Here is a 14,627-nt window from a genome sequence, read left to right on the forward strand (position 1 = left end):
ATGAGCAACGCAGTCAAGTATTGACTGCTAATTGATCCAGACAACTTTCAATACGTGTTCTAAGAGCCGAAAGGCGCTCTACTATTTTCTTTGACAAGTGATCTCCAAGTGACTGAGCAAAATCAACAGGTTTAGGAATTCGTAGACCGGGGACATAGACCGAAACTTCTCCAATACTCCCTGGTTTCCTTCTGTTTCCACCGGAGTCCTTTGGAGTCGACACCAGGCACCCCATGTCTGGAGCCTTGCTATACGTTCGAAATGCTTATGTGTATTATATACAATAAATAAACCACCCCTCAAGAATCCTGTGTTTCAATAAGACAGTGACTTTCGATTGTCTCCGACATCAAGCAGAGCAAATTTAACAAATAGTGCTGGGAATAATGGTCCCACAATATATTGGTTTGATTCAAAGAGATAAAAATGTTTGATTTGATTCAAAGATTCTTCATTTCCAGGAACAAACTTTCAAGGAAGCTGAGAGATTAACACTAGAAAAACCATCAACTTGACTAATTAAATGCCAAGTTGCCAAAACAACCAAAAAAAGAGGTAGCAGGTTACACTCACAAGCAGCATTACATTCAACTTGTAACTAAACTCTTCTACAATATTTTAAACTTGACAAATATTTTATTTGGAGCCATTAATTTTATACTTTTTTCAACAGCTTTCAGCAGTATTAATGGTTCTCACTACTATATCCACTTCCCAACAAGCTACAAAATAAAAGACTGCAGTATCATAGTTGTTGATAGAAACTCTTCAAGAGAATAATGCTCATGCAAAATGGAGATATGTACCAGGTATGGTCTCTAAAAGAAAAGAATGAGGATCAGATATTTGACAAAAGATCAATATATGTCGTGATTTATTTCACCGCAATTTAACCACCAAGATCTATTATGCTATATAGATTTCCTCGCATCCAACAGCCCTTTCATATGTACTCAATTATGAACAAATATGAACAAAATTATGAACAGCAAACAGACATTTTATGAACAAAATTCACAAAGTACATAGCATTCAATATTATCAGTGCTTATGAACAAGTATGAATAAAAAAATGATTAGCGAGGAAAACGAAACAACCGATTTTGTGAGAGAGTAACGAGCAAAAGAAGTGTCAGCTGAAGAAAAATACAAAATACGAACGAATAGAAAAGTTAGGGTTTGTGATCTACCAGCTGCGCGAAGGAAATCTGACAAAGAAAGCGCTGATCTGGAACGAAAAGAAGCTCGGAATTCGACGGCGACGGATCTTCTACGGTGGCGGTAGAGGCTGTGTCTGTGTAGGGGCTGCAGTGGCTGCGCCGCTGAGGGGCTGCGAGGCTGTGGGGGTTACGGGGAGCTGCGAGGGCTGATGCGGGGGCTGCGTGGCTGCAGTGGCGGCAGAGACTGCGGTGGCTGTGGGCGGTGGGGTGCAGGGCGAAAAGTTGGAGGAATGAGCCTTCTACAGCGTTCGAAAACTAAGTGTGAATGGAGTGTGAATGGAGTGTAATAAAACTAGGGTTTTCAATATTTTCGACGGATTTTATTTAAATTACAGACGGATTTTTTGTCTGTAATAATTTAATAAAACGCGCGTTTTGTCTATTTAATTACAGACGGAAAATCTGTCTATAACCATTCTACGGAAAAAAAAATTAATTTTTTCGACGGAATTATCGACGGATTCTCTTTTTCGTCTGTAATTTATGCTAATCCATTCTTTTTGTTTTCCGACAAAAAATTCCTCTGAAATTTTCTCTGTATTTCCGTGGGATAAAATCCGTCGGAAATATCCGTCTGTAATAACTAGTTTTCTAGTAGTGAATCTGCCTCAACCTCTATCACCTCTGTGCACTAGCAAACACAATCAAATCAAATAATTTAATTACATAAAAGAAAACACATATAAAACATGTATCACATAGCACATAATCAAATAAATTACATAAACACAACACAACAAAATACAACCCAAACAAATCAATTAAATACATATGATGTATGCCTATCCTACTGACTGTGAGCTCACATGTCGGTTGATAAAGTGTGCCCAAAGAGAGTCAAATCGCTTCTTAACAAGGAAATTTGAATCAAAGAACTTCGACAGAAACACAAGAAAAGCTGGTGTCTTAGGTTGAAACAAGTTCAAGTTGAATAAAAGATATACAAAGTTCATAAAATTTAAAAAAGATGCTATGGAACATAGTTAAATAGGACATCCATTAACAATGAATGAAATTAAAAAAATCATTTCACCTTCTCAAACAAAAGATACGAGACAAACATTTTCCAAAAGAAGTCTTAAAAACATAAATGTTTCATTACCTTAAAACAATTTCTAAGTTAAAGATAGAATATGTGAGGTTTGAAAAATGAAAATTAATTGGGCTAAGAAAAAAAAATACTTTCTCAAAAATCTTGAAAGATACTTGGATGCATTATCATATAAGAATATTAATAAAAATTGCAATAAAGTTGGTAGAAAATCAAGTTGTGTTTGAAAAAAAAAATCTAAGATAAAAATTTTTATAAGTCAATAGAAGAATAAGTAGTGCATTACAAGCAAATAGGTTCAAACTACAATGAAGAAGTTTTAAAGTTCATACAAGAGAGTGTATGCTGAATTGAAAATAATATCATCAAATTATCAGAAATGGTTATAGACACATCAAACAAGAAAAGAATTGAGTTGAAATTTCTTTTAAGAGAGTCAGAAAGAAGAACTTCATAAAGAAACTATAAGGAATGCTATATCGCACCAAACAAGTTCAGAGTTTTTCAAGGAATTGTATTGTTTACGTAGAGGAATGTAATCAGATCAAAATATGCATTAGATAGAGGACATGAAGCAAAGAATAAATCGCATTTCAAGAAAAGATAATGAAACAAGGAATTTCAAGATAGAGAATAGAAGAATACATAATTCGTAAGATCACGCGGCATAATTAAAGCACATTCGCCAACTCCAACCTATCATAGAAGAATATCTAACGTTTTCCAAACTTAGCGATTACCATTATTTATCAATTTCACTTTGTCTATGATAATCTATTAGTGTTCCCAAATACACAAGCGAATAACATTAGGTTGGCTGAACCAAATACCATGAAATGTGCACGGTAGACTAATAGAGTTAATCGACAGTTATGTGTATAAAGCTCTAACTCTTGTCATCTGGACAAGACTTACAACATGATAGACATTCAAAGTATGTAATGAAGCATAGTTAGTCCATTCTTCAAGCTCTACAGGAAAGACTGCTTTGATACTAAATAATAACGTATTCTCATGCTAAGCATCAAGAAAGACAAGATTAAAGGATATCACACTTATTATATGCAATCTATCTAAATACAATTTACCTACTCTATCCTATGTAAACTTACTTAGTTAAAAATAAATCAAAGTCCAAGAGTATTGATAAGTAAGAAGGGCAAAAAAAATAATGATAGTCAAATCAACTCCACAATTGATTCAAGTCTTAAAAAAATTAACGAACTTGCAAGATAAAGCTTCAAGAGCAAAGAAAACATAGAATTGAGCAATCGAATCCTTACCGAATATGTATACGTTCTAATCACTCAAGTATATAGGGTTGATTCACTCAATTCTCTTCTAATCTTACTTTCTAAGACTTGTTTTTTATCTAACAATCAACAATTATTCAATGCATGCATACAAATATCATGAGTACTTTTCAAAGGTTGTAATGGGGTTAAGGTTAAGATAGGGGTGTACATGGCCTGACTCAAAGACCCGGCCTGGACCTGAACATTTTAGGAACTAATTTGATGTGATTTCATCAGGTCTATGACTGGGTACAAGTCTCAAAAATAGATCCAATTATTATTTAGGATCGAATCCGGGTCAAGGTGAATCTGGCCTCACCAGTCCCATGTGCACCTGGGGTAGCGTTTGGTGGAGAGACAGATACTGAAAGACTGAGACTGAGAGACAGAAACTGAAATAAGTTTTAGTATTTTGTTTGGTGTCAAGTGAGAGACAAAAATTGAAACAAGAATAAAATTCTAATTTAATTTGCACAAAGAATAAAATTGAAATTAATTAATTAAAATGAGAGTATTTTAGGTATAAAATGTTATTAAAGTTTAAGTCTCTGTTTCTAAAAATATCAGTCCCCTGTGTCCCTACATTTTGGAGGCACTGAAATACTGAAATTTTAGAGACAGAGACAGAAATTTTAGTACCAGTCTCTGAGCCAACAAACATAATACTGTGTCTCAGTCTCTCAGTCTCTGTCCCAATACTGCAAAACAAACGCTACCTAAGGGAACTAAAAAAGGTATATATATTTTAAATTAATTCCAATATTATGTTATATTAATTATAAGTTTATTATTTTATTTTTAATCATACTTGTTGAATTAGAAAATAGATCAAAGAAGCATCAAATTAGAATTTATAGATAAATTCAAGTTCAAATATGGATATCAACTTCTCGATAACAAGTTTCTTCTTTATAAATAAGTGTATTATAAATAAGTTTTTTTAGAAATATTTTTTTTTATAAATTATTGTTAAAGTTTTAAAGGCCCGGTTTTCACCCAGTTTAGACCCGATATAATCGTTGCCTGAAAATGTTTAGATTTTATCGGGTTTAGGATCAGGTTAGGGTCTAAAAAATAGACCCGATATATATTTAGGACGGGGTCTGGGTTAGAAGAAATCCGGTTTCACCTGATCTATGTACACCCCTAGGTTAAGGTAAGATTATATTTGACTAAGTGGATTTGAAATTGAATTTTTGATTAACTTAAACTTCTCACCTAACTTATGACAACCTATTTAACTCTAATGCAAATCCTAACTATTCATTATTCACTTTTTCACACACTAATACATTCTTTCAATTCATATCACGTATGCATTTTTATTTCTCTAACTTTTCTTTTGGGGGTAACATTTTTCCCTTTTTATTATTTTCTCATTTCCTTTTTTTTTCTTTTCTTTTTCCTACTTTTTTTTTTCCTTTTTTTTCAATAGCATAATTTATACAAAAGATTAATGTACATGGTTCAACATTTAATGTATGAGTATGTACCAAATTTCTAAAATTTCAACAAAAATACAAAATATTTCTTTTTTTTCTTTCTACCAATGTTTTTCAATTTTTTCACATTTAGATGATGCACACTCTCACTAACCTAAGCCAATCAAAGACCCAAATTAAGGATATTTATTTATGATACGACCCAATACACTTGCTGGTACTTTGTGATTTGTAAAATTCGCATCAAGAAGATAACATTTTCCTTCTTTACGAAATATGTAAATGACATTCTCTTCATCTCTAATCCTAAAATGTATACTGTTTTGTCTCCTCCACTGTAAGGGTTAAACGACATGATCGATGTTACGATGCTTAAGTGAATTTTCTTCTGCAGGTAAGGAAGTGAGGTAGCGGAAGTTTGATATTGACGCATGTTGGTAGTGTTCTGGATGAAAAAGGCAATTTTTAATGCGAAACAACTATATTAATATTATGTTAGACTCCATGTGAGTTAATTACGTTTATTTAATTTTCAATTCTAGTATATGATTAGTATAAATTGTCTTTTCGAGATAATTAAAAATTTAAAAAAAGAAATGAGATATTTGTTTACGAAGTCGTCCGATAGAGTTTTTGTAAATATTTTTATATATTTTTTTAAATTAAACAATTACAAATATAAAAATAATAAAAAATATAATTATCACTTTTATTATTTTTACCTTATTTTATTTATTTTAGACTAAAAAGTATTTGGGAATTTAATTTTTTTTAAAGTTTTAATTTTAAGTGTATAAAATTATTATTTGACCTTATTTTTTATACATGCTTAAATTCTAAATCCTATTAACCATAAATATAATAAAAGTACAATATATATCCTATGTTTTTTTTCATAAAATTCAGTGAAATCGTTATAAAATTTAAAAAAAAAATTAAATTTTAACAAATTATAATCAATAAGTATTAGTTTTGTTATTATTAAATAAATATATAAAATTATACTGTTTTTTCATAATAAAGCTTTTTTAATTTTATTTTCATGTTAAAGTAACTATTTTTTATTTTAATAACTAAATAATTAGTTTATATTTAATATTATTATTAAACGGAGACTAAGTTCAGGGAAGAAAAAGAATTGCAATACTATCTCAATCTATTTATTTTGCAAAAATAATCCAGGTGCATAAAATATTATTCGACTCGAAATAAAAAAGCTAAAAAATTTAATCATAATCATTAATACAAAATAATACTTATCTAATTAATTCTCTTTTATCTGTTACATTCTGCAGCTTCTGCTTCTAGTCAAGATTACCGTTCTTTGGAGAACCACTTAACACGTGTTCACCAACCTACTTCTCCACGTTTTTTCGGTAAATAAAAAAAATTATTTCTTTTATCACTGTAGTACTGACCTTTGAATTATACCTTTTTCTCTTTTATGATTCATTGTTAAATATTTTACTTTTTTCAGTTTTAACTTTTTTTTTATCAATGAAAAAAGATATTTGAGTGGGACATTAAGAAAAAAGTCATTGAAAAAAAAAACAATAAAAGTTAGTTTAGAAAAAAAGTCAAATTAATGTCAATCTTTTTTATAATCTATTTCTTTTTGTTTTTTGTACTTAAGATATTTTTACTAAGTTGGATGAATACTTATTGGTTGAAAATTTAGAAAGTAAACTTAGCCAAATCAAGCTTGATTAGAAGTTTAATTTGTTCCAGATAAGATTAAGAAAAATCTTAGAAAATTGATAAATATAAATCTTTAAAAAAATAGTAAAAATTTTACTATAATTATGATAAAGACTAAATATATGTTACATTATATAAAGTAACTGAATCAGAATACATAATTATATACTTCTTTCCCCTCTACTCTATTTTTGTTCTGATCGTTATGAGATAAGAATATTTTATCTCTCATGTAATCACTTTCGCAAACTCAGCAAAAACAGTTTGAATGTTAATTTTAAAAAAATATTAAAATAATTATAAATTCAATCTCCTTCTCTACACCCGAAAAACTTTCAGATTATTAGTCTGGGTTTTCTCTTTTTAACGATAGGTATTCTGTCTCTCGCGGCCCGCACCGAAACAGTGCTTTACCCCTAGATGTCCAGTCAACTGCTGCGCCTCAACGCATTTCGGGGAGAACCAGCTAGCTCTGGGTTCGAGTGGCATCCCCGAAGTTACGGGACTATTTTGCCGAGTTCCTTGAACAACTCAAGAAACAAACCTCCTTTTTTCTCTATAAATAGAATAAGGTTCAGATATTGATAGAATTCATACAATTCTTCTTTGTACTACAATGCTTTTGTGAATTTCGCTTCATTTCTCATATCTTCTGCTATGAGACATTGTAGAAAAGGCCAATCACACTAATAAGATTTAGTCCGTTCTCCTTACGAACAGTCATAACTTTCGCTATTGTGCACAAATTTCCACTAAAGTCCCAATCTGCCGTAGCGTATTCTTGGAGCAAAGGAGCTCCATTAGTCTTTGAACCATAATGTATGTTCACTTTCAAAGTCAAGCAGTTAAAGTCGTCCATGTCCTTCAACCCCAGAAGCAGAGTAGAATTGGGCCCAGAATCATCTGATCACTACTCAATACGCATATTCCATCGTCTTTCCAGCCAGTTTCTTTAGTCTTCGCTAGTCAATTGTCCAAGTCAACTGCCGTAGTTTACACACACAAACTCACTATATCAAGAACATAACAGATGGTAGATTAGATACACCAAACAACTGATTACAACAGAGAAAATCCGTATTCTTAAGCCCCGACATATTTGGGATGGGTGCTGGCCACAGTTTTCTTGGTTTCTTTTTACTCCTCTGCTGTTTTGGGCTTCTTCACTCTGCTCCAAATAAGAAAACAGATGAAGGGAAGAGCCGGTACTCGGCGCCGCCTTTCGAGTGTGGAAAGTTCGGGAAGCTTTGGTACCCTTTCACCAACACTAGTTGCTCAGAATGTGGCCTGCACGTAAGTAATTGTGATAACCCAGGTGCAGATGTTCAAGTTTTTCTTAGAAACCAAACATACAAACTTGAAAGTATAGCTTGGAAGGATAATTTTTCTGCTATAATTTTCATCCAAGAAACCGGTGCCGCTGTAAATTTATGGGAGCTTCGTGGGGACTTGTCTCTCCGGGTAGTAAACCGCGTTGCCTTCTTCAAATGCACTCATGAGTATCACCCTGAAGACCATGGCATATTTCACTATGAAAGGTGTCATTCTACAAATTATGATGTGTATTTCGGTTCGGATCATTCCTTTCCTTCAGATTCTATGTATGGTGATCGAATGTTCCCTAGTTTGTTAAACGCGTGTTCAGATGATACGAGTGAAACACAAGAACAACCCAATTCCACTCAACAGTGCACATCCTTCAAGTCTTTTGTTATAATCGAAGTAACATCTGCAGATCCTCTTTACTCATGTAATGGACTCGTCACAGAAATTTATTATTTTATTGATTGCATTATTCTGCTTCAGAAAATAGTAGGATTCCACCACTAATAATTTTTAACCTCCTTTCCCCGATAGATTGGCCAGTGACTCGTACAACGGGAAAGACAGGGGCTTCGAAGGCAGCAATATTAGGTATTGTATTTCCTCCAATAAAATCCTCTGCATTTTCATCTGAAGTGCCATGGACTATATATTTCAGTTTATTGCATTTTCCTCCAATAAAATCCTCTGCATAGATTTAGAATTTAAGTTTTAAGATTTAAAACTAAAAATAAAAAAATTAATTTCAAACAAATTGATTGAGAATGGTTTAAAAATAATTACTCCTTAGTTGAATTCTTTAACTTTTATTTTTAAGATTTTTCTTTCTTCACAAGTATTTCTTTACTTAATAAATCTATGTACTATTAACTTGTTTTTTTATCATCCCCCTTGTGCTGAAATATTTGTCGCAATCTCTATCATTTATTCACAAGACCAAGCCACACGTATAAAAACCCAAAAGTGATCAAATCATTCAAGCAATCACTAAACTACTTTTTCAATCCCTTAATTTTAGGTATTGACTAATTTACCTTACGGGAGAAATTATGAATTGTAGCAACCATAGTAGCTAGAATCTCGATTTAACTCTTAAAATCTTCCGATATTACGATTTTAAATGAGTTTATCGATTTTATGAAATTTGTATTAAGTCTGACGATTTTACGATTTAAATCTTATTAAGATTTTACGTTTTACGTTTTTTATTTACTTTTTTAATTTCACGTAAAATCTCGATTTTCTCTACCTTAGTAGCAACCGTAAAAGCTTTTATGAGAAATTTTAGAATGTATGCATGTAATGTACTAATATATAGCAAAGCTTTCCCTTGTTCAGGTTTATCTACCGGATTGGCTGCTATGATCATAGTTGCCACGTGTCAGTTATGTGCAATTCTTTTAGTGTACAAACGGAGACACAATTCTTCAGGAGGCTATGGAGGCAAATTAAGGAACCTGTATTCTCGCCCAAATTCAAACACAAACCCAGAAAGTGGAAATCTCTACTTCGGAATCCCTCTCTTCTCCTATGAAGAACTCCAAGTCGCAACTAACAATTTTGACCAAACTAAAGAACTTGGAGAAGGTGGCTTTGGAACTGTTTACTATGGTAAGGACTCACGTTTTACCCGCATAAATACCGAAATTTAGTAATTGAATACAAATGTGTGTTTTTTTTTTTTTACCGAAATACAGTATGGTCTGTCTTTTTTAAAAAGTAAAGCGATAGTAAACAAAACAAAGACATAAAAAAATAAAAACTAATTTATATTTGACATTGTCATCAACAATTAAAGAGATTTTTATCATCCTACTTTTTATAATTAAGAGAGGATTTGTTTATAATCTCCTCTAAACATGTTTTTTCATTCTAAAAATATCCTTCTTTTTTTCTATCTAAATATTCCAAACAATAGTAAAGAAGCACAACTATTTTTTTCGGAGCAATGCTAGGGGGCCAGCAATTTTTGTGATTGTTAGCCATCAATTAGCCATCAATGATGATTTGATGGTGAGAGATTGGTGTGAGATTTCATCCAATGGCTCACCTTCCTCTGCTGGTTACATGCTGGCCAAAATTCAATAAAACTGCTGGCCCCTAGACTTTTCCTTTTTTTCGCTCTCCTCTTTTGTTGTGAGCTCTTATCTAACTCTTAATGTGTTTTTTTATTGTGTTTGGAATGGATTATAGTCTACCAAAATCAAATAACTATGCACACCACACTTGATAAATAAAATCACAACAAAAAAATAAGTGGTGAATATATTCAACCTTCTTACACAATACATAGACATTATCTTCATTGTTTACTATTTATATCCTACTCAGTCTTTCTTTTGTACTTATTCTTTCAATCAAAACAAACTAAATAAACAACTCCATTTTTAGTAGAACTAATCATCTTCAAATAATTCTAGTGAAACTATAGCTTGTTACTTCCTCAGGAATTGTATCTACCTGCAACACTTGCATAAATGAGTTAGTAGTAAAAATACTTTGTCTATCAAACTTTCACACAACTCTATCCTCTCTGTCATATGCTAGTGTAATTGGCCTCAGCTTATCATGTAGCTGATTCACTAGATCTAACTCCCATTGAAATAACTCTCGTCTACATTGAAAGTTCCAAATTCACTTTAATCCATTTCAAAATGCACAATTCCCTATGACGAATCTTTTCAGGTTTGAAATTGAGAAGAATCTCAGAAACTGATCTTTCAATGAACTACTTTGTAGTTAGACGTCCCCCCAAAGACGAGTTCTTCTACCATCACCTACTTCTGTAGAATTTCAGTCATCTTATCTCTCACATGTTGCTCCTTAATATATAGTTGACAGATATCCTTCCATAGATCCCTTCTAGCATGTATTGCCTGATTGGATAACATCATATTGGGATCCATGTTGTTGTAGGAGCATATCACTTTATTCCATAATAGACCCTCTTTCTTTAAAAAACGCCACCACCACTTAAATAGTAGTGTTGTATTGCGGACTATCACATTCCCCACCTCAGACCACCTAACTTTTTTGGAGCCTGCATTACTTTCCATTTTACCATTGCCATGCTATTCCTGCTATCTTTCTTACCCCACAAAAATATCTTCTATAGTGAAATCAACTTATCTGCAACAACCTTCGGTATATTATACATACTCAAGTAGTATACCGGAAAGCTATTTAACATTAATTTGATGAGAACTAACCTACCTATTTTATTGAGTGCTTTAGTTTTTCATAAACTGAGGTTTTTCTCGACTTTGTCTACTATCGTCTCCCACATCTTAACCAATCTCGGATCAACTGCTAGGAAGATTTCAAGGTATTTAATTGATAGAGTAGCCTCTTTACAACCCAACAAGCTATGAATACTCTGAACCCACTACTATCTGCAATTAACTGATCTCAAACTAGATTTATCAAAGTTAATGCTTAACCCCGACATCAGATCAAAGTATCGTAGTAACCTCTTATAGTTCCTTATGGTCTCCTCCTCAAGTGGACAAAATAATATATTATTATCTCCAAACTGAAGATGATACAATTCTATATCATCCTCCCTAACTAACAACGGAGATATATGTTTGTTTCTAACTATTCCTCCCGCCATTCTATGCAACACATCAATGACCAGTACAAACAAAAATGGAGATAATAGGTCTCCTTGTTTCAAACACCTTTTCATTTTGAAAGCTTTAGACGGCGAATTATTTATCAAAACAGATATAGAAGCAATGCCAACACTCTCTACAACCTACTCCCTTCATCTCCGACCGAAACTCATCTTTTGTAATGTCTGCAAAAAAAAGTTAAAATGTAATGCTGAGGAAAAAGACGTCTCATCAACAAAGGAAGAAGAAGATGTCGGTAATGAATAATGCCACTCTCACTGTCACCGTCGTAGAACTCAAGGTTGAACGTGACATTGAGCTCAAAGTCGATTCTTACATTGACACTGCCATGTTCGCTGAGCTCGATCAGGTCCGCACCGAAGTTCACTAGCTCGCCTCTATCTATGAAGAACTCAAGTTGTGCCACTGAAAATCTGTATCTCTCTCTCCCGTTCTCTCTCTCCAGTTTCTCTTTCTCCCTCCTTTAAAGAAATCAATCGTGGTGTGAGAATTGGTTTAAAACTAGAACTAAATAGAAAATAAAGAGAAATGCAAAGAAAAAGGAAAAGTTTGATTTGAAAAATTAAGTTTTGTATATTTTTAAATAATTAAAAATGCCAAATAATATTTTACTGTGCCATGCCTTTTGTTTTATTAGTCACCTCAATATTTTTTGTTAATAAAAATTGAAACAGTTAACGTGTGGTAATTTTTGTCAAATTTTAAAATTATTTAAGAATTTTTTTGTTAATAATATTTTTTAGAATTTTTTTTATTAATACCTAAATCTTTGGAATATCAAATTAGTAGTTATTTTTTTAAAAATTTATCTCAGCATGTTTTTTTTTTTGAAGAAGACTAATGGTAATTATACCTATTTTTTGAACTATTGATAAGCTTTAAAGATGAAAAGTCAACTTGATTATCGACCGAAACTCATGGACTAAATTATTTATTATCTCCTATGTAAAAAAAATTTTAAAGTTAATAATTTTAATTTATATTAATTAATATTTTTAACTAACAGTCTAATATTTTTACCTCAACAATACAGTATGTAACACAATCATAGAGTTTAGACCAATTTTTGTCTTGTATGTTTAAGTAATATCTAAGACGATCTTCCAAATTTAACTCATTAACTCAATTTCATCTCTTAATTTTTAATAACTCAATTCATTGCCTCAAATTTCACGTCATAACTTAATTTAGTTCCTCAATCATTATTAATAGTAGGGTTAATTGTTATGTGTCCTAAGATGAGATACTAAAGTTATTAAGAATTTTTTTAGATAAAAAATTTAAAATTTTAATATATTTTATTTATATTTATTAAATTCAAAAGTTTAAATTTTTTTATAATAATCTTAACATATGTGCTCTAAGAGTACATGTTAATTAAATCCTTAATATTAATATTATGTAAAACAAATGACTAGGTCCAAATTCATTATATCATCAAATTTGGATGACAAAATTGAGTACAGGAAAAAATTTGAAAACCTTTTGTGCAAATTGAAATTAAAGGACTTTCTTGAATTACAAAATTAATTATAGGGAATCATTTTTTATAACCAATGTATACTAAAATCAGCTATTAGTATAAAATATATGTTAGAATATAAAAATTAAAATATACATTAAAGATGAGTTAAATAATATATTTATTTATACATAAATACTAAATAGTCAAATTTTATGATTGATTTTAGTGTACAAATACAATTTTTTTCTATTAATTAAAATCTAAAGAACCAACTTAATCACCTTTGAATTTGAGTAAACAAAATGAACTTTACTCTTAATTAACGTACAATTTGATCTATGATAACCAGGAAAGCTTAGAGATGGACGAGAAGTTGCAGTGAAACGCCTATTCGAGCGTAACTACAAGCCAGTTGAATCATTCATCAACGAGATTCAGATCCTCACACGCTTGCGCCATAGGAATCTCGTATCCCTCTATGGCTGCACTTCACGTCATTCTCGTGAGCTACTCCTTGTGTATGAATACATCCCTAATGGAACTCTCAGTTATCATCTCCGCGGTGACAGAACAAAGTCAAGCACATTGACCTGGCCGGTGAGAATGAAAATCGCCATTGAAACTGCTTGTGCATTGGCTTATCTCCATGCTTGCGGTATCATTCACCGTGACGTGAAAACCAGCAACATTCTCCTTGACAACAACTTCGGTGTTAAGGTTGCTGATTTTGGGCTTTCTAGATTGTTCCCCAGTGACGTCACACATGTCTCCACGGCGCCACGTGGAACCCCTGGTTATGTTGACCCGGACTACCGTCTGTGCTACCAGCTTACAAACAAGAGTGATGTGTACAGTTTCGGAGTGGTTCTTGTTGAGTTAATATCGTCGCTGCCGGCTGTTGATATGAACAGAGAAAGGGATGATGTTAAGTTGGCGAATGTAGCTGTAAGGAAGTTTCAAAAGGGAGCGTTTTGTGAATTGGTGGATCCTTCTCTTGGAATTCAGTCAGACGATGATTCAAGAAGGATGATAATTTCGGTGGCCAAATTGGCTTTTCAGTGTTTGCAGGGAGACAAGGACATGAGACCCTCTATGACTGAGGTGTTGGAGGCGCTGCAGAGGATTCAAATTGGGAGGGAAGAGCGTACAGAGGTTCAGCGCCCTGGCGTTTCGCTGGATTATGCGGCAGCTCCAAATTCTTTGACCAACAACACCCAGCGCCGTCCCCAAACATTCTGATGGAATGGATAACTAGATTACTTGTTAATCATTACTCCATGTTTGCCAACCGCTGAAGAAAGAATGCTATCATTCTTATTCTATACGGCTAAATCACTAAATATGCACATTATTTTGTTGTAGATAAAAATATCTCTAAACTTTGTTATCCACAAAAATATTTTTAAATTGTTTAAAAATATTACAAAAATACATGTAGACGGATACATTCTACCTTAATGAAAAATAATGTGACAAACAGAAATTTTTATGTGATAAA

At 32.4% G+C, this 14,627-nt stretch overlaps 1 protein-coding gene across 1 annotated transcript; it reads left to right on the forward strand.

Moving 5' to 3' along the window:
• The first annotated feature begins 7,295 nt into the window (after positions 1-7,295).
• LOC112802646 (LEAF RUST 10 DISEASE-RESISTANCE LOCUS RECEPTOR-LIKE PROTEIN KINASE-like 1.1) lies at positions 7,296-14,627 on the forward strand. Its single transcript, XM_025845957.3, has 4 exons — positions 7,296-8,456; positions 8,564-8,620; positions 9,368-9,640; positions 13,479-14,627. The coding sequence occupies exons 1-4, from the start codon at positions 7,811-7,813 to the stop codon at positions 14,366-14,368; spliced, it is 1,866 nt and encodes a 621-aa protein (XP_025701742.1). The 5' UTR covers positions 7,296-7,810; the 3' UTR covers positions 14,369-14,627.

The sequence above is a fragment of the Arachis hypogaea genome, chromosome 5, assembly GCF_003086295.3.
Source record: "Arachis hypogaea cultivar Tifrunner chromosome 5, arahy.Tifrunner.gnm2.J5K5, whole genome shotgun sequence".
In the NCBI taxonomy this organism is placed as follows: Eukaryota; Viridiplantae; Streptophyta; class Magnoliopsida; order Fabales; family Fabaceae; genus Arachis; species Arachis hypogaea.